The sequence below is a fragment of the Cydia strobilella genome, chromosome 10 (assembly GCF_947568885.1).
Source record: "Cydia strobilella chromosome 10, ilCydStro3.1, whole genome shotgun sequence".
Classification (NCBI taxonomy): Eukaryota; Metazoa; Arthropoda; class Insecta; order Lepidoptera; family Tortricidae; genus Cydia; species Cydia strobilella.
Window position 1 is genome coordinate 13,482,756 of NC_086050.1, and position 23,359 is coordinate 13,506,114.

Genomic DNA, 23,359 nt, shown 5'->3' on the forward strand with positions numbered 1-23,359 from the left:
GAATAATTTTATGCCGAATTTTAGAATGTCGAATATTATCATTCCGATTTTTAAATGCTCGAGTCATCAAAATTCCGACTGTCGTAATTACGAATGATTACAATCACGAAGATTTATATTTCCGAAAAGCTTAAAAGTAAGCCGAAATTTTGTAGATTCCGAACCACGTAATTCCGATTATAACAATTGCGACAGTGGCAAACGCCGAATTTAACATTTACGATTTTTGAAATCACGAATTCCGAATTGCCATTACTCCGATTCCGATTTTTAATTTCGATTTGACGTGATTCCTATTTTAAATATAACGACCGAATATAACGATATTCCGAATTTATTGTTAAATACATGAAGGTACCTACGTCGTTAAAGTAAGCAGAAATGCCTTTTCTGGCAACAGTTCGTTTTCTTGGGGGTCGCAGTTCTAACCTAACCTAACCCACTTCTGGCAACAGTTCGTTTTCTTGGGGGTCGCAGTTCTAACCGAACCTAACCCACTTCTGGCACCAGTTCGTTTCTTGGGGGTCGCAGTTCTAACCTAACCAAACCCACTTTTCTGGCGACAGTTCGTTTCCTTGAGGATCGCAGTTCTAACCTAACCCACTTCTGTCTGGCAACAGTTCGTTATATTGGGGGTCGTAGTTCTGCCGAATTTAATAATGCCGAATTTTTATGCCAAAAATATTTTATGCCGAATTTAACATGATGCGGTACGACAGGCACCCGTAATAATTACTAAAACGTGAGTCTTCATTTGAATATAAAAAATATTTTTTTCCGAATTCTTAAATTCCAAAAAATCATTGTCCGATCGGAAATAAAATAATTCGGTATTCAGAAATTCGGTCTTTTGTAAGGTCGGAAAAATTAAATTCGTGATATTCAAATGAAGAATCACGTTTTAGTAATTCGGTACTCAGAAATTCGGTCTTTTGTAAGGTCAGAAAAATTAAATTCGTGATATTCAAATGAAGACTCACGTTTTAGTAATTAGCCTCCTCCTTTTTGGTACGGACGGCTAAAGAATAGAATGCGTTGGTAGTTGCAGTTAGTTGTCACTACATAGTATAAGACAAAGTCGCTTCCTGCTATCTGGATGGATGTCTGTCCCTATATTTACTACTTTTTTTATTACTTATTAACTACGCAACGGATTTTGATGCCGTTTTTTTAATAGATAGAGAAAAAGAGTGGTGGCGCCCTGTCTGGCCTAGTGGGTAGTGACCCTGCCTGTGAAGTCGATAGTCCTGGGTTTAAATCCTAGTAAGGGCATTTATTCAGTGATGAGCACGGATATTTGTTCCTGAGTCATGGGTGTTTTCTATGTATTTAAGTATTTATATATTATATATATCGTTGTCGAAGTACCTACAACACAAGCTTTATTGAGCTTACTTAGCCAATTTGTGTAATAATGTCCTATAATATATATGTATGTATGTATTCAAGAGGAAGGTTTATATGTATAATACATCAGAGAGTTCGTCTCTATTATTTAGGGTTTTCAACTTTAATTCTATTTCAATTTTTAAAGCAATGCTATGCAAACATTTATATTTGGATCGATGCCATAAAAACAAGTTAGTAATCAAGACTGTGTCACTATTTTAGATGTCAGGGCCACTTGCACCATTCACTAACCCGGAGTTAACCAGATAAACCTGGAGTTATCATGGTACTAGTACAATTTGACACTGGGTTAACGGTTTAACCGGTTAACCCCGGGTTAGTGGGATGGTGCAAGTGGCGCTGATTTCTTTAAAAAGGGACCTTATTGTCGCTGGCGTTTACGCCATTATAAACGATGTTCCGATATAAATACAATGCCGCGCGACGCTGTGCGGCGTAATAAGGTCCCTTTTCATAGAAAATGCCCCATATTTTATCAGGCCTATCAGGGAAAAATCATAATTATGTACGCTCGTAAAACGCTTTACGAAACAATAATTTTATTTGTTGTTAATTTTATGTACGCACGAACCTATTTTTAGGAGAAGGAGTTTTATTTGAATTTCCACCATTTAATTTAATACGTGAAAACTTCACAAACGACAACTCGTTTGAGACATGCTTTTGGTAGAAATGTGTGAAATTTTTCTTAATTAAAATAAGGGTTTAAAAGAATAGATAGAATAGACAAGAGGTGATCTAAAAGTAATGATAATTAGTATGAAATACACATCATGACGTCACATGTTTAAAAACATATTTTATTTTTCAATCTAGTCTCCTAGTAAGTTTACACACATAGACCATAATTTCTCAAGACCTTCTGTTCATTAAAAAAATGTTTTTGTTGACCCTTAAAAATCCCCGGCTATTACCACTAATTTGTTACTTCTAAGATCTTCCTTCAGCAGAGCTGTGGAAAGTTCGATTGTATTTTTCGAGAAAAATAAAATAAAAGTTAATATCAGCCTCCTCACATTAGGATTATTTATAAATTGAAATCTAGCAAGAACAGAAGGAGTACATGTATGGCCCAGTCTCATGTAAAGCATGATATTTCACGTCAATTAAAATTTTATTGTAAAACCACGGCCTGATAAGGATGTCGCTTTGAATCTTAAGGTAATAATAACTTCCCGATTCCAAGCTGTTCCAACACCAAACGAACTCCCAAGATAACTTGAGATTATCTTTTGGGGAGCAATATAATATCATGGCAGTAGTCTTATAGGGAAATTTATCACCAGAAACAACAGCATCTGCGGCCAGTCGATCAGCTTTCTCAATGCCAGGAATTTCACATTGGCTTGGCATCCATACAAAATTTACAGTGAGCCCTTTATTTTCGCATTTTAACAAAATGTCTCGGATATCATATAACAGAGGGTAATTGTTTGCTATTTTGAGATTTTTACTAAAGGGCCTTGCCAGAATGCCATAGTAAAATCGCCCCTGGCTGAAAATGAAATATTCTTATGCAAGTTTATTTTTATTATACCTGCTTTAGAAGTTATGAGGGAACAAATAAACAAAGATACACATATATATATACCCATACCGTTCAAAATCATAACACTCCTTTTTGCTTTGCTGTAGTTGGGTATAAAGTGGTTTCAAAAACTACATGTTACGGACAATACTCATCTTAAGTATAAGTACCTACTTACCTAAGGAAATTGCAAGCTTTGCTTCGGTAGCATATAGTGCAAATGTAGAAGCATTGAATTCCTCTATTTTCACTCCAAGGAGAGAACGTCCGTGTTCAGTTTCAGTCTTTAATCACAAAACTTATTTACCAACTATTTCGTGTCAGTAAATGCAGCTGCTAGTTATTAAATCCCTAAGTTTGGGAGACAAACAACCGTTGCTCGTGCAAAATTAAAAATCGTTTGTTTTTAGGGTTCCGTACCCAAGAGGTAATAACGGGATCCTATTGCTAAGACACCGCTGTCCGTCTGTCCGTCTGTCTGTCACCAGGCTGTATCTCATGAACCGTGATAGCTTAGACAGTTGAAATTTTCACAGATGATGTATTTCTGTTGCCGCTATAACAAAAAATACTAAAAAGTACGGAACCCTCGGTGCGCGAGTCCGCCTCGCACTTGGCCGGTTTTTTTTACAGTTTATTTAAAATAGTACTGTACTTTGATTTCTGGGTTTACATCAATGAAGATTCTTTAATTAATGAAGTAACGCCTTATTACTTAGGTGTTTACTGTCAAATTATAACTCTCAATAGAAGTGAATAAATAATCCGTACTAATATTATAAATACGAAAGTGTGTCTGTTTGTCTGTTTGTTACCTCTTTACGCTTAAACCGCTGAATGAATTTAGTTTAAATTTGGCATAGAGATAGTTTGAGTCCCGGGGAAGGACATAGGATAGTTTTTATGTCGGAAGTCATAAAGGAGGTGAAAAGGGGCGTGAAAATAAGAAAAATAATAAATTGCCTGATAATTGGTGTAAGCAATTAAGCATATTATGCTCACAATTATTGCCAATAGATTTTATCCAGGCGCTATTCTTACTCTAACTGGTGGAACTAATTCCATGCACACGAAGTCGCGGGCAAAAGCTAGCTTCCTTATAAAATTACCCGTTCAAAATATGTGAGTGTCTAACCTTCATATATATCGTCGTATGTACGAGGAAATTTGTATTAAAACTTTTATTTTTAATAGTTTGACAGTTTTTTATTTGCACGATTTTAGTGTAGGTAACCGAAAAATGAGATGTAGCATAATTTGTAGCCAGTTCATCTTTTTGCAGATATCTCGAACTAGACCAGTTAACAAACAAATTTGAGATAAGAATTGGGTAACTTTTTTTAACTCACCTAGATATATCTAAACTTTAACAAAAAAAAAACACTATTATTTTCTTATGAATATTTTGAAACCAATGACATTGATTCAAAACCCCGATGTTTTGCCAAAATACATTCCAGTCTGGCACTCTTGACTATCTGATTTTACAATCTAAGCGAAAATGTGGTAATAAATAAAAATGCGTTAGCGTTTATATTTGGAGCCGCGCGCGCGCCGCCTCTCGCGCCGACAGTGATCGCCCGCTTCGACGCGCGAGTACGTCGATCGACATCCGCGCACCCTACTACGCCGTCGCCTCGGAGACGAATTCTTCATTACTAAAATGTACGTGTACAACCCTAAAATGGTGTTTATTAGAAGTGGCCAAACGTACACATACTCTCAACAGTGGAGTTAATATTTAACAAAATTGTGATAGGAGGAAGAAATTTTTGACGATGATCAAAATTAAATACCTATGTAATTTAGTATCGTAATTAGAACAAATTTGAAATAACATATTTGACATTCTTCTAGCTTTTATAAATATTTAGTTGGATCTTAGTGTAAACCAAAAACACATTAAAATTTGGCCACTGTCAAATTTTTCATTCTGTAGATATCAATTTTAACCGCCTTTATAGCAAATATGTACTTTTGATCGTTAAATTAGTAAAAGTTTAATTTGTATGTGATTTTGCCACGTTTTATAAATGTCATTTTACGTATTAATTTATTATTGTGATGTATATTATGTGAGCAGGTAATTGAATAGTGCAGTGTATTGAAATATTTGGAACGCATACTTTAGCCACTCTTCATACGTAAGTGCGGTTATAAATATTGTAGATGACAAATAACGAATAGTGAATAATCGTATACCAAGTATTTCTCTCTTTATAATGTAAACCGTTGTATTGAACTATTTAAAGCCCAGTAGGCTAATAAATTTGGAATTATGAAATTAATTTACCTTGAGTCCGATATCTGTGAAATAATATTCAAGTAACGATTATAGTAATTAACTAAGGTAAGTACTTAATTTCAAAAACTTAGCCCAAAGAGTTTTTAGTACGTACCCGTAACTGATGTTTTTTTTTTACTAAATACATTAAAAAATATTACCTACCTATAATATAAGAATAAAAAGATTAGCTCACAGAACTGCTACAAAAATTTGGTCAAACTTTAAGCATAGGTATAACGTGAACGAATATTAAAACTATTATGCTGGACATATACGAATATTAAGGCTCAATAGAAATTACAATGGGATTACGTCTGTAGGTGTCTACAGTATCTAGTGTCGTGTCCACCAAGGTGTTAAAACACGCCTCTATTACCAATGCGTTGGAATGCATGCTCAGATATTTTTGAGCACTTTGGATACTCTGATATATCTGATGGCGTCTGTACAGGTACAATCACACACTTCACCTTCTCTGTTCTCTTCTCTTTTCAACCTGAGAACTGAAAAACCTATTTAGGTTCATAATCATACCTCCATATGAAATTACACTCGAGTAATCGACAAGACATGAGCACATAATGTAAATCGGAACGGAAACCCATCAAACACGTTTATTTACGTACGTCGATAAAATTAGTGTATCGATCCATACGTTACGGTTGCCTCGTCCAAGAAAACCTTATTGCTCTACGATCCGTAGAGATTTCGATCGCTTAATCCAATGTTGATTCAGGGTTAAAAACCAATTATACTTACGGTAGGTACGATTAGGTAAACGAGCATTATGTTTTTGTTTGTACAACTCCAAGGATTTTGATATAAATAAATGTTTCTTAGGTCTAAAAATGTATTGTTTGATATATTCATTGCGAAATGAGTTTCTTTTATGCTCACAAACAAAACAAAGTGATTATCCAACAAGAAACATTCTACTTATTTATATTTTTTCTACATAACATGCCTATATTAGGCACACACACAACGAAACAAAACGGTTATCTAATATATGCATACTTGCTCCGCCTCGAATTTGTCTGGTTTCCAGAGATATTAGGTTCTATTACGTCTTTTTACCGACATCAAAAAAGTAGGAGGTTCTCAATTCATCGAAAGCTTTTATTTGTAAATTTTCTAAAATTCTTTTTTGTTTTATAAGTGTTTGGTTTCTAGTTGGTCCCATCGTCATCAAGTCATGATCTGATGACGGGATCCTAGAGTAATGGAGAGAACTTTCAAATACTTATGATACCCTTATAGTTTGTGTTGGTATTTTCTAAAGTAACTCGTGCATTTGCTCTAGCAAATCTTTTTTCTGTTTGTAAGTGCTGGCTATTTTTTTGTTTCATTACATAGGATCCATGAAAGTCGGTTGTTAGAATGTAAACCTACCAGTTTAAAGGTTTAACATAGAATAAATAGTCAGCAGGAAAGATTTTACTATATACTCGTAATTACTATATATACAAGTAGAGTTAAAGATCATTGGAGCTCGTTACAGCAGAGCTGGCGTGGCAGCCTGTAACAAGGCCACGAAACGCCCTGGGATAAATCACAATTACAGGGATCCTATTCCTGCCGCATACCAAAAATGCGTATCAAGTGAAGCAGTATTATAGTTATAGCCTTGAGATCCGTAATAAATTGATTATCATATCAGTGACCAGTTACTCTCCTGCTGTTCATGGTCAATTAGGATTATATAATTACCACAATACTAGGAGCTCATTCGATCTTTTAAAATCTCAACATAATTATTATTTTGATTTAACATTATTCTCAGTTCATCATGCGAACTTTGCTATACAAGTATGACTGAGACGTATTGCGAGTACCAAATGTCAAATCAATATTAGATTTTTAAATATAACAATGTGGCTCCTGGTCCCCGATTGCCCACTCCAGGAGGTTTATTCAAACTAACATTGTGACATCAAAATGATATCTAAATGATGTCAGTCGCGCGTGCATTTCGCTCGTATTTGTCGGTAAATGTATTGGCGCGAGCGAGACGCATGGGCGACTGACATCATTTAGATATAATTTTGATGTCACAGTGACCACAATGCAAATTTGAATTGTCCTCCAGGCGACATTTGAAATATTATAAGATCAGATCAGAGTTCACACTTGTACTAGTATCGCCTGAAGCAAATGTTTGCTAAGCATTAAAAATAGCAAGTCAGTTTATGTTCAGTAGCTCACGCTAAACCTATTACTTACCTTCTTAAAGCGTAATAGTAGATTGTTAACCAAGGGATGAAAGGCACCCATTTCTGCCGAGGTAGTTTGGTCAAATAGTCTGAGACAGAAATGGTGCCTTTCATCCCTTGCTTGGGTAAACTACTTTTCATTTCAAATACGAGTAAAGTAAAATACACGTGCATTTAAAAAAAACACGGCTAAGTATAAACTTCAGTAGTATTTCTTGAGACTTTCAATCAACAATTTAGGTAAAAATATCGTTATTTATAAAATGGGGAGTAAATAAATTATCAGAATGGAAAGTGTACAACAAATCCAATTAAAAACCAAAATTTTAATTGGTTACCTATCGTAAAAAAACGAAAAAAAAAACGTACATAATTTAGAACGTACATACAGTGCTCTAGAGCAGAAACGTATCCTTCTCTGCACACTTATTAGAACAACAGCGACCCACTTTCAGAGCATGAGAAATGAAAAATACTTTTTCAATTGTCATGGAGATAATAAAATAAATCTGCTCTTATATTACTTAATCACTTTGAAAATAATAAGTCTGAATTCAATATTCTGCCCCACCACGCAACACAAACCGTAACTAAACATCGAAAACTCATTCAACTGTATTAAGCGTGCTATAATTCCAAAGTAAATAGGTACAAACCACAGGTACAAACTGTAAAATCGTTTCAAACCTCTGGGTTTGAACATTCACAAAGCCAAAAGTCTCACCGTACCTGTGTTAGTCAAGATGATGTCCCACTGAACAAAGGTCACGCGCTACCGGCACATCATACCCATACTTTTTATATACAGCTAAGCCAATTGAAGAACAACGTTCAGGTGGTGGCGACTCACCTCGCACAACTGGTACAAACATGTTACGAGTCAAACTCACCCTATCTACCCTAGGACCCTATTACTAAGACTCCACTGTCCGTCTGTCCATCTGTCTGTCTATCTGTCTGTGTGTATCTCATGAACCGTGACAGCTAGACAGTTGAAATTTTCACAGATGATGTATTTCTGTTACCACTATAACAACAAATACTAAAAACAGAATAAAATAAATATTTAAGTGGGGCTCCCATACAACAAACGTGATCTTTTTTCCACAATGGTACGGAACCCTTCGTGCACGAGTCCGACTTGCACTTGGCCGGTTTTTTTGGGCAGTCGTGTAAAAATACATCACCATCAATTTCCGTTGACCTTAATGGATTTATTTCGGCCCTGGTAATAATAGAAATATATATTACCTACACATTATTTATAGACATAACAACAAACTGAATTAAAAATATATCACCACCACTTTCCATTAATCTTAATGGATTTGTTTCCGCCCAATATTACGTACAAATTATTTAAAGATATATAATTTAACCTCGTGAGTCTAACTGTACATTAAAATGTACATATTCATTGCAATCTAATTTGAACCTTTCATGAAACAAATAAAGTAGCATTTCTTTCGTTTCACTGCGTTGTAAAACAAACGAAATTCGTTCCAATTTACTTATAGAACAAGGTTCAAATTAAAAATTGAAAAACTTTCTATGGTGGGTCTTACGAGGATAAGCATATATACAAATAGAAATGAATAGAAACTCATCCACGAGTTGCGGCCTCTGCAATAATATACTATTAAAAATTCAAAATATATCGCTGCTGCGGTAGTTATTAGAAGGAATTTTAGTGCTATTTCAAAAACCGGCCAATTGCGAGTCGGACATTTTAACAATGTATTTTTTATGTGAAACGTGAGTGAAATGTCTTAAAAAACCGTACGGGTCGGATCAAAAACTAAGTACTTAGGTCCGACTCACGCTTGACTACACATTTTTAATAGGTTTTCCTGTGATCTATAGGTAAAGAACAATTTTATGTATTTTTTTCAAAATTTTAAACCCAGTAGTTTCGGAGATAAAGGGGGGGGGATGGTCATTTTTTGTCTATTTTCTTGAATAACTTTAAACTGTTTATCCTAAAATTATAAAAAAAATATATTTGAGTTTCTCATAATTTGATATGTAACACAATATAGATTGAAAAACTTTATTTTTTAATTTTCTCATTTACCCCCCAAAAGTGACCCCCATGTTTAAAATTCATTTGTTTACGTTACATGTCCATCTTTGGGTTACAAACTTACATATTTATACCAAATTTCAACTTAATTGGTCCAGTAGTTTCGGAGAAAATAGGCTGTGACAGACGGACAGACAGACAGACGCACGAGTGATCCTATAAGGGTTCCGTTTTTTCCTTTTGTGAGGTACGGAACCCTAAAAAGGAGAGGTAAGGATTATTTTAGGAAAATGTTATCATCTAGACATCTAACCACGCTTGCACATAAGACCAATAATCCAATAAGCCAAACCAATAAGTCCTACTTAAATATTTATTTTATTCTGTTTTTAGTATTTGTTGTTATAGCGGCAACAGAAATACATCATCTGTGAAAATTTCAACTGTCTAGCTATTATGGTTCATGAGATACAGCCTGGTGACAGACAGACAGACAGACAAACAAACAGACGGACTGACAGACAGACAGACATACATACAGACAGACAGACAGACAGACGGACAGACGGACAGGGAAGTCTTAGTAATAGGGTTCCGTTTTTTACCCTTTGGGTACGAGACCCCAAAATGAATTATTCGTTCGTAACGGATACGAATATCGGATACCCGATTACGGATTAATAAATTAATTAAAAAATGAAAAAATATTCTTAAAGTCCGACCAAGACAAGTCTGCAACGATTTTGAAACGTCATAATTTCATAGAAGTTTGACGTTTAAAAAAACACTTGCACTGCGTGTGCTATCAAAATAAAGTAAAACAATAAAGTAGAAATTCGTCGTGGGTGCATGTGCTAAAATAAAATTAATCTTTAAAAAAAAGTAAGGTTTACTTTGATAAGAACAAAAGAACCAGTATTGTAACTATTTAGCTTGGCACCGACTTCAAACGTATCATTACTTAACAAATATACCAAAGAGGATTTAAATCGCCATAATTGAAATATGCGTTGTTAAAGAGTCCCGTTCTGGTCATCATCAGTAGTTCCACTTCATCAAATGGTACTGTTTTGGATGAAAGTGCTTCGTTTGTTGATGAAAATACTAAAATCGGTATATGCCTATAAGTTTTGAAGAGTTCCCTGGATTCCTAATGGATCCCTTCATCAAAACTGGGTTTTTACAAAAACGGGACCAACTAGGGACTATATACATTCAAACAAAAAAATAATTTTCCAAATCGGCTCGGAAATGACGGAGATCTGAGGTAACATACATACACAAAAAATACGGTCGAATTGATAACCTTCTCCTTTTTTTGAAGTCGGTTAATCAGAACATGTTTTTATTTACGAAATAGTGAATGTTTACATATGTTTTAAAATAACATCAATCAATTCATAAACGGTTATTGATATAATTTTTAGGTCGGTCGCAGCGTGTATTCCAGAAATAACCTCGTCCGGGCGGTCACCACGCGACATTTACATCGCGACTGTGCACTTTCTATTTGCGAACCGCACCGGCTGCCCAGGGATCCACTACAATTATAAAATAAATTACGTCATATCGTCAGGTGAAAGGTTATTATATTTGTCATGTTTTTTTTGTTGCACGTAAGTCTATTGTTTAATTATTACATTAATTAGGTAGCTTTTGAGACTCTAGGGTTTAAAACGGTGGTACTGGAGCATTTGCCGCAAACAGCAAACAAATATACATACATGTCATGTACATATATATGTAATAATTATAAAATAATGCAAATTAACAACAATAGACCGTGAGCGAGGAACAGATTTTCATGAGCAATCTCCTCCAGGCGACCTCGTATAGTGGTTCATGGCTATGTATGATGAACGTCGTGGACGTCAGCTGCCTGTCCTTGGTGGGCTGAGGAATAGCAGCCACCGAAAGTACCGAAACACGTAAAAAAAATGTTTGTCATCGCCTCCCGTTTGATACTTTGTCAGATGATAGTTTAGATGCTATTTTAAATTTAAAAAACCGCCAGCCAGTTGTATCGCGGTGGAAAGACCGTCAGTCAGTTGTCAATTCATCGGGACGTTTTTTAAGTAGTTCTCCTGTGTCTTTCGTGTGGGTTTTGAGACTTTTGACTAGACATAGAATGTATCGTACATTCTATGTATAGTCAAAACCCACAAAAAGGTTTTTAAAATGTACCTACCCGTTTTTAAGTTTCAAACGTAGGTATTATTGATAATAGTAGTTAAGTACCTAGGTATAAGATGATTAGAATACTTACTTACTACGGTGACGCAACGACCCAAAGTGAGTCCTTGCCTCCGACACAAGATCACGACATGCCTCTCGGTCTAGCGATAGCTCTCGCCAGTCGCCATGGCCGAGATTGAGTAGGTCTTAAGTTGAGCAACTGCACACTTTCACACTTTATCATTGCAAAGTTTGTGTAGTTAGATAGGTCCGAATCCATCTACTTACGAAATGTCATTTGATGTTCCTTTATTACTAATTCATATTCAGCCGGGCTAGTACATGATTGGCGCGACAGTATCTCACCGCGAGATAGACTACCCGTCCGTCTTTAATTAATACAGTTAGAAAAAGACGGGTAGTCTATCTCGCGGCGAGATACTATCGCGCCAATCATGTGCTTGGCCTACTGTCAAGGAAAACGTCGTGAGGACGCCTGTATGCGCGGCCCGTAAAATGAAATAGTCACGGCTACATCATCTCGATAAAATCATCGATCATTTTTTCATTTTTTTTACATCTTTCGGATGAATAAAGACTTCTTGGGGCTCGCACGTACCTTACGCACTTGCATGAAAATGTACAAGTTTTTTATGGAACTATATCTGCGCGTTATTAAAACACGCTTCGTGAAAATTAACACATCAAAAACGTATCATTTGGTTCGAGGCGATAGCTCTTCCTTGCTCAGCAACCGATTGCAAAGAGCACGGTCTTGGATATTAAGGAGATTACACCGCGGCCTTCAAAAGGCAGCGCAGTGCAACCCGCAGGGAGTGCGAAATAATATATTTTTTCTGGGACGACTAATGTTCTGGGATTATTCAATATAACCCGGTAAAATGAAAATTAAACTTTGTTTTTAAATTTAGCCATATGCACTTATGAATGTAAAAAAATGCCATCGGCTATAAAACAAATGACGTGTTTGTGATAATTTCAAACGATATTATTTAAACTACTAAATTTTTAAAAGCATAGTAGGTAAATAAAATATGTCTAAAAAAATACTTCCGTAGAATACTGAAACAGCAGCTGAGGATGCAAGACTAAGCTAAGAGCGAGAGATTTTTTAATAGTAAATAGGTAGGTATGTTTTTGTTTTTATTGTGTATAAGAATTGTTCGAATAGGTACCTCGCTGCTAGGTTGGTATTCGGACAGGGTTCTAATGATTAAGATCCTGACAGCCTAGCTCCTATTTTTATTCATATTAGATTTTTTATTTTCAAGATTTGTTCTCTTACATTTATGACATTCTTGAAAACAAAATATTCATTATATTCCTGATAGCCTTTTGTAGACCATTTTATCTTTATCTTTATGTTAAAATAAAACTGTACAAAAGAAAAAAAAAACTGCTGTGCGAAATTTTATGCTGTTCACTTGGTTATTTGAAGTTTCTTTGCGAGATCAAAAAACCGCGTAGTAACTGCAGAGCTTTATTTAAACTATAACAAAACAACATCGCATTACTATATTCATCGCTGACGTGTCACCAGAGACGAGCGCAATTGTGGAATAATACATCGTGCAATAAGGGAGCCTACATATGTATAAGGGTAAATTGATAACGAGAGTCGAGTTTTAAATTTTAATATATTTCTTCACACACAAAAATCAACGAAGAAAAAAATTAAATTTTAAGTGAAACAATTGCTAAATACGGTAAAATTAAATATATCGTCCGCCATTTTGTTTATTCGGCATACAGCCACGATTTAAAGTTGTGTAAAAAAAATATCATACATAAAAGAAACATCACTATTTTGAAAGTACAACTCATTTATAACAAGTTTTATTGTTATGATGAACACACCTTCTATGACTCAGTGTCATTTTTATTTGCCTATAAGTGTCCCACGTATCCCTTCTTTCCCGCCATTTAGTCCTATGTCCTATCCAATGCACACTCCAGCCACTCTCCACTATTATTCTAACCCGTTCGTATAAAAATACCGCAAATCGATGTACAGGTTAGTGGTTTGGCACACACATACTAGAGGTCAAAACAAAATTTTTGACCCGCAGTTCCTAAATAAATTTCGCTGCGGGGGGAGTGGTAAAAGAGATTTTTTTTTCGTATGGAAAAAAAATTTTTTTTTCCAAAACCTATGGTATGTGGTATTATACGAAAGGGCTTTTTGAGGCGATTCTAAAAATATATCACATCATTACATTTCGGGCATTTTTTTTTAAATTAAAACAAAAAGAATTTTCGAAACATACCAAGTTTGGGCTCCTCCAGACACGATATGGCTTTTTTTTTGTACAATATACCACAAATGATACGTGATATCCTCATGTCTAACTCTAAGAAAGCAATTTTGAAAATAATATCATTAATATTTTTTTTTTCATTTTTCAATTTTGCAAAGTGACACAGTTCTACTTCAATACCTATTTCACGAGGCTTATGGAACTATACTGCAGATACGGTACATATTAATCATAAAATGATACGTAATATCCATATATCGAACGGGAAATACCTCTTTAACCCTTTAACTGCGCCTTTCATCAGTTGGTATAGTTTGTTTAGTTTTTGACACAAAATATCAAGATTGTATCCTTCAGATACGATATACCCTATCGATTTTTCTTTGTACAGTGACCACAAATGATACGTTTTATCTTATTATCTAACCCCAAGAAAGCAATTTTGAAAATAATTTCATTTAGATTTTTTTTAATTTCTCAATATTGTAATATTGAAAAATTATACACATGAAAAATATTAAAAAAAAAAAACAAAGAAATTATTTTCAAAATTGCTGTTTGGGGTTAGATATAAAGATATTACGTATTATTTATGGTATATTGTACAAAAAAAATCAGTAAGGTACATATATCGTATCTGAAGGATACAATCTAGATATTTTGTGTCAAAAACAAAACAAACTATACCAACCGATGAAAAGGCGCAGTTAAAGGGTTAAAGAGGTATTTCCCGTTCGATATATGGATATTACGTATCATTTTATGATTAATATGTACCGTATCTGGAGTACAGTTCCATAAGTCTAGTGAAATAGGTATTGAAGTAGAACTGTGTCACTTTGTAAAATTGAAAAATTAAAAAAAAAATTGCTTATGTTATTATTTTAAAAATTGCTTTCTTTAGACATGAGGATATCACGTATCATTTGTGGTATATTGTACAAAAAAAAATCAGCCATATCGTGTCTGGAGGAGCCCAAACTTGGTATGTTTCGAAAATTCTTTGTTTTAATTTAAAAAAAAATGCCCGAAATGTAATTATGTGATATATTTTTAGAGTCGCCTCAAAAAGCCCTTTCGTATAATACCACACTCGATAGGTTTTGGAAAAAAAAAAATTTTTTTTCCATACAAAAAAATAATGCTTTACCACTCCCCCCGCAGCGAAATTTTTTTAGGAACTGCGGGTCAAAAAAAATTGTTTTGGCCTCTAGTATGTGTGTGCCAAACGGCTAACCTGTACATCGATTTGCGGTATTCCTTTGAAATTGGGGTCGAGCGGCTTCCGCTATATATGTGTCTAGGTCGTCCCGCGATTTCCTATTTGCAACCTAAGGGCCACCCACACTAGCGTTTTGTGAGCGTCGGCATCTAGTCAGCGCTATGGAAAATGGCGTCGCTGCGCAGTTGCGCCAACGTTGAGTCGAGTAGCAGCCATAGAGTTGACTAGACGCCGACACTCGGAAGACGCTAGTGTGGGGTGGCCCTATCATCTTTCGGTGAATTTATAATACATATTTAACTATAGGTACATTGTGACAATTTAAAATTTTAAGTAAGTAATTTTCAAAATAAATAAATCTGATCTATAGAGAATCTTGTGTATGTCTGTATTGTCTGGTGTATAGGTATTGCAATGCCCACATACTTATTTCATTCATAAAATAAAAAATAAAACCAATTTACTTGTCAAATAAAGTATGGTACAGTATAATATAGAAAGAGCATTAGTGTACCTACGCACCAAAATAAATGTAACGAGTACAAATCATAAAGGCTCGTTAAGAATCAACGTTAAAGCTGGACCATAGGTCCTAAAGACTGTAGTTACCTAATTTTACGGTACCTACTACCTCTTACTAATCTAACTCCAATGTCAGACATTTCAAAATGGATATTAGAACAAAAAAACCCTTACAGTTGAGTTGTTGTGTTGGTTAAATAATCTTTCTACCTAATATCTCTCCTCTATATGTAATTCTGCTCTATAAAAATAAATGAAAACACTTACCATCCATACCATCAGTAGGACTGTTGGGATCCCCATAACGTCACTTATTTTTATTATTTAGTACCAAGCTATTAAATAGCTCACTAAACGAAAACCAAAAATTGCCAATCGGGGGAAATAATGGGGAAATAATGGGGGTGACAGTATTCACTTGGAAAGCCCTCAAAGTAAATTTTGAGAGTTAACATTCACGAGGTATGCAAGCTGTCTTTTCATTTAATTTCTACTACTAGGGGTCCTACCTCCAGTGTCAGTTTGACGTGATATTTTTGGAACATCCTGTATATCTATTTTGTAGGAAATTTAATACATATTATTTACGTAACAGACTATTGTTTTCTATTACGAGTTTCGTTTACGAGTTATTTACGAAAAACTAAAAAAAACGACCGAAAAAATTATAAGTAACTTTCTCACTAACATATTTCGAAATATTGACGATTTATTTCCCTTGTATTTCATTAGTTTGGTGGCCTAAGAGCCTTCGGCAGGCATCTCTGACTTAAATATTGCTTTAACGTAGTCCTATTTAAATTATGATCCCATAAAAAAGGACTGTGGATACCATAGCAGTAATTAATATATGTACGAATATACATTTTTATACCTGTATTTATTTGCAGAGTGACGTGGTAGAGCCAGCAGCATGGTGGCGGGTGACGTGACGAGGCGCGCGTCGCTCACGGCGCCGTCTATGCACCGTCGGTCCTCGGTGCGCCGCGGCTCGCTCGTCAAAGGCTCTCAATCTCAATCCCAGGTACGAAGATAAGTAGAAAGATGATAGCACCTCCCCAATACTTATAAGAGCTGATTTTCCATACGAGTAAGCCGAGTTAAATTGCGAGAAAGCGTCAGAGAGAAGCTAAACTATGTAGCAAACATCAAAAATGATCCACTCTGGGCCTTTTGCCATGTCAGTCAATCTATTTAAGAGGGGATTAACGCAAAATTGTAGTTTTCACATTTAATTTTTACACGTTTTAATCAAGGGCAATTGCCAGAAAGAAATCACACGGAAACTAGACTGTCATTGCAAGGGCAGAATCACCAAAGCCACTTTTTTAGGGTTCCGTACCCAAAGGGTAAAAACGGGACCCTATTACTAAGACTCTGCTGTCCGTCTGTCCGTCTGTCCGTCTGTCTGTCTGTCTGTCTGTCTGTCACCAGGCTGTATCTCGTGATTTGTTATCACAACAACAGCCAGCTAGACAGCTGAAATTTTCACAGATGATGTATTTCGGTTGCCGCTATAACAACAAATACTAAAAACAAAATAAAATAGAGATTTAAGTGGGGCTCCCATACAACAAACGTGATTTTTGACCGAAGTTAAGCAACGTCGGGCGGGGTCAGTACTTGGATGGGTGACCGTTTTTATAGTTAATGGTACGGAACCCTTCGTGTGTGAGTCCGACTCGCACTTGGCCGGTTTTTAATGCTTGATTTGTTACCTGTCACTCACTGTCTGTCAAATCACTTTATGGTATTTAAGGTGTAGAGTTTGTGAAGTTAGGGCTTGTAGAGTTAGAAGCTTGGCTCTACAAGAGATCTGATAACTTTTTGACAGTGCGAGCCTTATGGTTTCGTCTTGGCAACATTTTACATGAAAATGTTTTTGGTGGGATTAAAAAGTTATCTCAAAGGCTTTTTTTAATTCGCAATCCTTTCTGCATTAGTGAATATCATTTTATGTAAATAAGCTTTCGTTGAGTTAGTTCAAAAATTAGAAATAAAAATCTGTTCTTTCCTATATATTTTTGCATTCGTTCTTCTTTACTGGGATCAAAGAGCCTATAGTAAAGCTTCAAAGAACTTTTAATTTTGTATTGTTTTATGGAGTAGTAAAAGTATGTATTGTTTTAAAAGTGGTAGGATTGCGTTTCTATTTCTCCTAGACTTTGTTACGATGTTTTTTTTAATGAGTAGGAGTGACTTTTTACACGCGTTTACTTGGCTTCAATTTATTTATTTGTGTATTGTTTGAACCTATATTTAATTTCATTCAAATCATAAATATCTCTACCTATCTCTCTCTATATATCTGTACCTATTGCTTTTATTAAATTTTAATGTGTTTAATTAATACTTATGGATCTAAAAATTCAAATTTTATTGAGCTAAAATGCCCATAACAATCTTATTATATATAGTGCTAGCGATACGCCAAAAAACGCTGCAAATTGTGATAAAAGCATGAAAATAGGTACAATTGAATCAATTTGACTCGTAGCACCAAAAAAAAAGGAGAGGAGTTATGACATCTTTTTTTTGTATGCGAAAAAAAATTGTCTAGAAACCTATCATGTGTGATATTAAATGAAAGGGCTTTTTGAGCCGATTCTAAAATTATATCACATCATGGGTTACACACGATAGGTTTCTGAACAAATATTTTTAACCATACAAAAAAAAGATAACGTCATAACTACACTCCTTTTTTTTTGTTGCTACAGGTCAAATTGATTCAAATGGCCTAAAGATCAGTCGTACCGATTTTCATACTTTTAAGAGCCCGGTAACGATTTTAGAGCAAAAATGTTAAATTGATAGATTTAGTTGTTAAAATTGTACACCTTTTGTTACGTAATGTGTAAATAACAAGTATTGGTTTCTATTAGCACGTCTTCTCATCTTGCCGTCTTACAGATCTATTTTTTGAAAAGAGACTCAATAAATTAGTACCTAAAGTTTTTTTTTCTGATGGACGTTTAGGTAAACGCGCCTAAAGCACTGATTTTGTCGCTCATTTCTAAATTTCGTAAAGTTTGGACGGCTAAAAATGGTAATTTTGTATTACAGATATCCGTAAAGGTGTACAATTTCACCGACTAAATCTATCAATTTTATATTTTTGCGAGTAAAATCGATAACGGGCACCATTTGCAGCATTTTACTGAATTTCGGGGTGTACCGCTAGGACTAATACATATACCGAACTGATCTGACGTTGCAGTTGGAATGGAAGGTGACCAAAAGAACTAGTTAGGGCTCATATTAAATCACATTTAGAAACGGGTCTATCGCGAATTTATTTTGTTACCTTTATTTACCGACGTTTCGACACTTTCGACACAGGTAACAAAATAAATTCGCGATAGACCCGTTTCTAAATGTGATTTAATATGTGTTCAAACCGCGAAAGTTTTAAATGTTATATAGTTAGGGCTCATTTAAAATTGATAGAAGTGCAGAATATCCAAAAAAACGGTTCCTTTTTACATAAACCAAACCTGAAAATGACACTAATTTTATGACAAAAATAGATTTGTATTCTATGTTTTTTTATTTATAAGAGAAAGTTCTCAGCTTAGTACATAGGTGTAAATATTTAGTGGAAATATAAATAGGACTAGAAATAATTAACCTTCAATGAGATCTACCAATGTTAAATAAAAGTTATTTTTACTTTATCTGTCTTATAAAACTGCGCGCAATAATATAATTATAATATATCAAAGCAGGGCTCCAGTCCACGGGGGAGTGATTTAGCTGTATCTTACTATTAGTAGTATTTATTAGTAATTGCATAAGTATTTAATTAAGTTTGGTGATTAAGTAAACGAAACTTTATTGGTAGGAAAATAAATACATTAATTAAACAAATTAAAAATATTATGGGACTAATCTTACACAAATCTATCTAGCCCCACAGTAAGCTACTAAATCACTCGTAGGAATACACATTAAGAGACAGACCTCAGATCACAGAAGGTAAGTATATAATGGTCTGTCACAGACAACCTAATGTTAAATATTGTTTGTAATTTTATTATGTAGTTTGATAACCACAAATGCGTGCCAGGATTTTGTCCTGTATAGTCTTTATAGGTATCAATTGAATAGCGCGTGTCGTAAACTTCAAGGTCCTACTTTAATTATTTAGGATGTGCGTTTTCTGTCCCTAAATATTTCAGTAACGGAACTCTTAGAAGAGCTAAAGCTTGACAAGAAATAGCAATCCCAGATTAAAATACTTTTCAAAGAAAAATAACATGATCAGGCACATGAAACAATAAGTTTTCGAGCTAATTTGCTTAACTCTGTGAGCAGAGAAAGCCTAAGAACCAGCATCAGTTGCCCTCAGCTTTTTCAACCTTGCTAATGTAGTATTCGTGTGATTAGTGTCCTTAGAAATGTCTCAATAGTAGGAGTCTTATTATTTTTGTTGTTATAAGTGTGTTTGTTATTGCAGGAGGTGCCGTGGGACATAATCGACCGGTGCGCGCTGCCGATCGTGCTGTGCCATGCGTTAGCCGTGGTGCTCTCAACCGTGCTCAATGCTCTACATCTGAGCAGCATTTCTGTGTTTACGTTATTCCTCTGGTTCGCCATCTCCGTCACCGGTTCACTCTGGTTCTACCACAATCTGCAGGTAAATAAATTAGAAATTTTTTGCGCTAGTGATTAGACTTGGAATTTCCAAAAATCTCTCCCACTGCATCCAACTTAGAAAGGCTCTGTTAGCCCTTCGGTTGTCTGGTAGAGGACACTTTGAAGTATTCAGTCGAAAATACCACATCTACACCTCTTGAAAAAAGTAGGGTTGAAAAGTAGGGTAGGGCATATGAGTGCTAGCTCTAATTAGGCAGAGAAATATATTTATCCAATAGCTCCGTTACTCTTAGGTCCACTTGCGCCATCCAGGGTTAGCCACTAACTCGGGGTTAACCGGGGTAAACCCAGAGATACCAGAAAAAATTAACCCTGTGTTAACGGTTAACTCCGAGTTAATGGCTAACCCTGGATGGCGAAAGTGGCCCTTAGAGTAACGGAGCTATTAAATAAATATATTATATTTCTCTGCAAGAAATAGAGAAAAAAGAAAAAAAGAAGAAGCAAAAGAAAAGAAAGCTCTTTTTATTATTACACACTTTTATTTAGCTTCACTGCGTATATACCTACCTATCTTTGTATATATAGTGCTTCAAATCTTGTAACTAAAATTTGAACCACTTCCCGGTATCTGATTCAGTTGAGGAGTACTGTCGTAATTCCGGTGACAATGCAATAATATGCTAACATGGAGGTAACACATCAAGTTTAGGCTCATTATAAAGGTCTCAAGAAGTATTCGATAGACATGCAAACGAGAAGAAGTACAGTCAGCAATAAAAAATGGTGTGTCACAAAACATTTTTTTGACAGTTACTTGTTTATCTTCTATTTTTGTGCTACATTCAGAGGGCCCCACCCCTCTGAATGTCTATTACGAGTATGTCATATAGATTTATATATTTACTTTATGTTCTGGATCCAATTTATAGCCCACGTGTTACAAGTGTATGCCGTATGCGCTCCAAACGCGTTATGACGATGGCGTTTAAATACGTAATAAAAGGCGTGATACTTATATCAGGATAAAGCATCCATCTGAATATTTATGTCTTAAAATTTATTGCATGATATTTAAATATGATACATTAATATGTATTATAAGTAGGTAGGACGATCAAGAAATACTCTAAATGAATAATTACAGTATTTCTTAAATTAAGATCAAATTATTAAATTATAAACTGAAATAGATATCATACACTAAAAAAAAGTGACCAAATCCACCGGTGGCCGAGGCGGGAATCGAACCTGCGTCTTCAGCTTACGCGACTAATGTCCTGCCACTAGACCACGACCACCCGGCCACGGCGGTACCCGTCCCAAATTATCTGGTGTATGTAATCTTTGAAAGGCTAGGCGGCTTTGACCAACTATATTAAGGGCAAGAAAGCCATATACCTAGTAGTGTGACTACTTAAAAACACACAAATCAAAGTATTTCATAGAATAATTTGATTTGTTTTCTAGTTGGGCAAATTATTAAAGTTCGTTGGCGCTTCTGAGGTTGATTAGTGACAGGCACGCCGCAGATGACTCAATTTAAACAGGAGATTACATTCCCGTTTCAAGCACATTTCCACCAACTTCATCGCGTATGAACTCTCTCATGTGTGAATTAAAATGGTACGCGGTTTTTAAATTAAGTCTGCTTTTAGGATAAAAGAGCGTTGCTTATTCCTCTTAAATAATTTTGCTCACCGTAATTGAGTTTATGTTAAAATTTACATTTTTTTTTATTGCAATCATGTTCATTTCATACAGGTGGTAAATAAAATATAGTCGGTACATGATACCCTGTTAGGGCACAGCAAAATTGTCTTAAAAACTAAATTAACAAAACAATTTTTTATTTTATTTTATAAGTTACATATTACATTCTGATAGAAAATGACATAATTACTGATATTAATTATTCATTCTATATTATTTCGTTATTCGTTTATATTATTATCATTTAAATATTCGTTCAATGTGTAATAACATTTTTTTAATAAAAGAGATTTAATTAATTTAAACATTTTTTTATCATTTTCTACATTTTTTATAGCCTCTGGCAGTTTATTAAATATTTTTATTGCCATTACATAGGTACTATTCGAGTGCTTTTTAATTTTAGAGGCCGGTAGTAGTAATTTGTTTTGATGTCTCAGTAGGTGGGTTGTGGGTAATTCGTATCTTTTTTTAAATATATGATTATTTTGTTTTCAAATTTACACATTTCGAAGATGTATATAGATGGTAATGTGAGAATTTTGAATAGTCGGAAAAGTGGTTGGCATGTGTGTGTGTAGTTTACGTTGGCCAGTATGCGGATCAGCTTTTTTTGTTGTATAAATAATGATGGTACGTCAGTACTGTTCCCCCATAAAATGATCCCATACCTTAGCCATGCGTTGGCGTACGCGTAGTACACGGCGAGAGCTGTCTGTAAGTTTGTGGTTTTCTTTATCTCGCTCAGCGCGTATGTAAAACTAGAGATTTTAGATTTTAATAATTGTATGTGTCCCTTCCAGTTTATATTTTTGTCTATAACAAGTCCAAGTAAAGAGGATTCTTCTACTACTTCTATCTGAGTGTTATTATAATGAAATACTAAATCTAATGAAGCTTTTTGATGAGGGTGGAAAGTCATTAATTTTGTTTTCGTGTAATTTATTTCGAGATTATGGTCATACATCCAATTTGTTATATTCTGTAATACCGACGTTAGTTTGTCATTTAATTGGTCGTTATTTTCGCATTCAATGAGTAATGAAATGTCATCAGCAAATAGTATGCATGTCTCCTCTAATATCTTTGGAAGATCGTTAATGTATAACAGAAATAGAAGGCATCCCGCAACGCTTCCTTGGGGGATTGAGGAGTTGACTACTTTGCTGTGTGATCGTATCATTTTTATTTCTCTGTGATTTATGTCATAGTATTCTATCTCCGTAAGTTGTACTCTATCCTTTAGGTACGATTCAAACCATTTGTGGGCTGGTCCTCGTATCCCCACCCCATACAATTTATCCAAAAGTATTGTATACTTGACTTTGTCATAGGCTTTAGTCATATCCAGGAGGACGCCAACTCCGTATTTTTTGGCATTTAGAGTG

General features: G+C 35.0%; 2 protein-coding genes across 2 annotated transcripts in view; one reads left to right on the plus strand and one right to left on the minus strand.

Moving 5' to 3' along the window:
• LOC134744616 (spondin-1-like) overlaps positions 1-23,359 on the minus strand; it is a 313,657-nt gene that overhangs the window by 78,806 nt on the left and 211,492 nt on the right. The window lies entirely within an intron of this gene.
• LOC134744626 (D-beta-hydroxybutyrate dehydrogenase, mitochondrial) overlaps positions 4,367-23,359 on the plus strand; it is a 93,519-nt gene continuing 74,526 nt past the window's right edge. Inside the window, exons 1-3 of the mRNA XM_063678507.1 lie at positions 4,367-4,603; positions 16,550-16,683; positions 20,119-20,298. Coding sequence (XP_063534577.1) covers positions 16,573-16,683; positions 20,119-20,298 — 291 coding nt within the window. The 5' untranslated portion in view covers positions 4,367-4,603; positions 16,550-16,572. The remainder of the gene's footprint in view (positions 4,604-16,549; positions 16,684-20,118; positions 20,299-23,359) is intronic.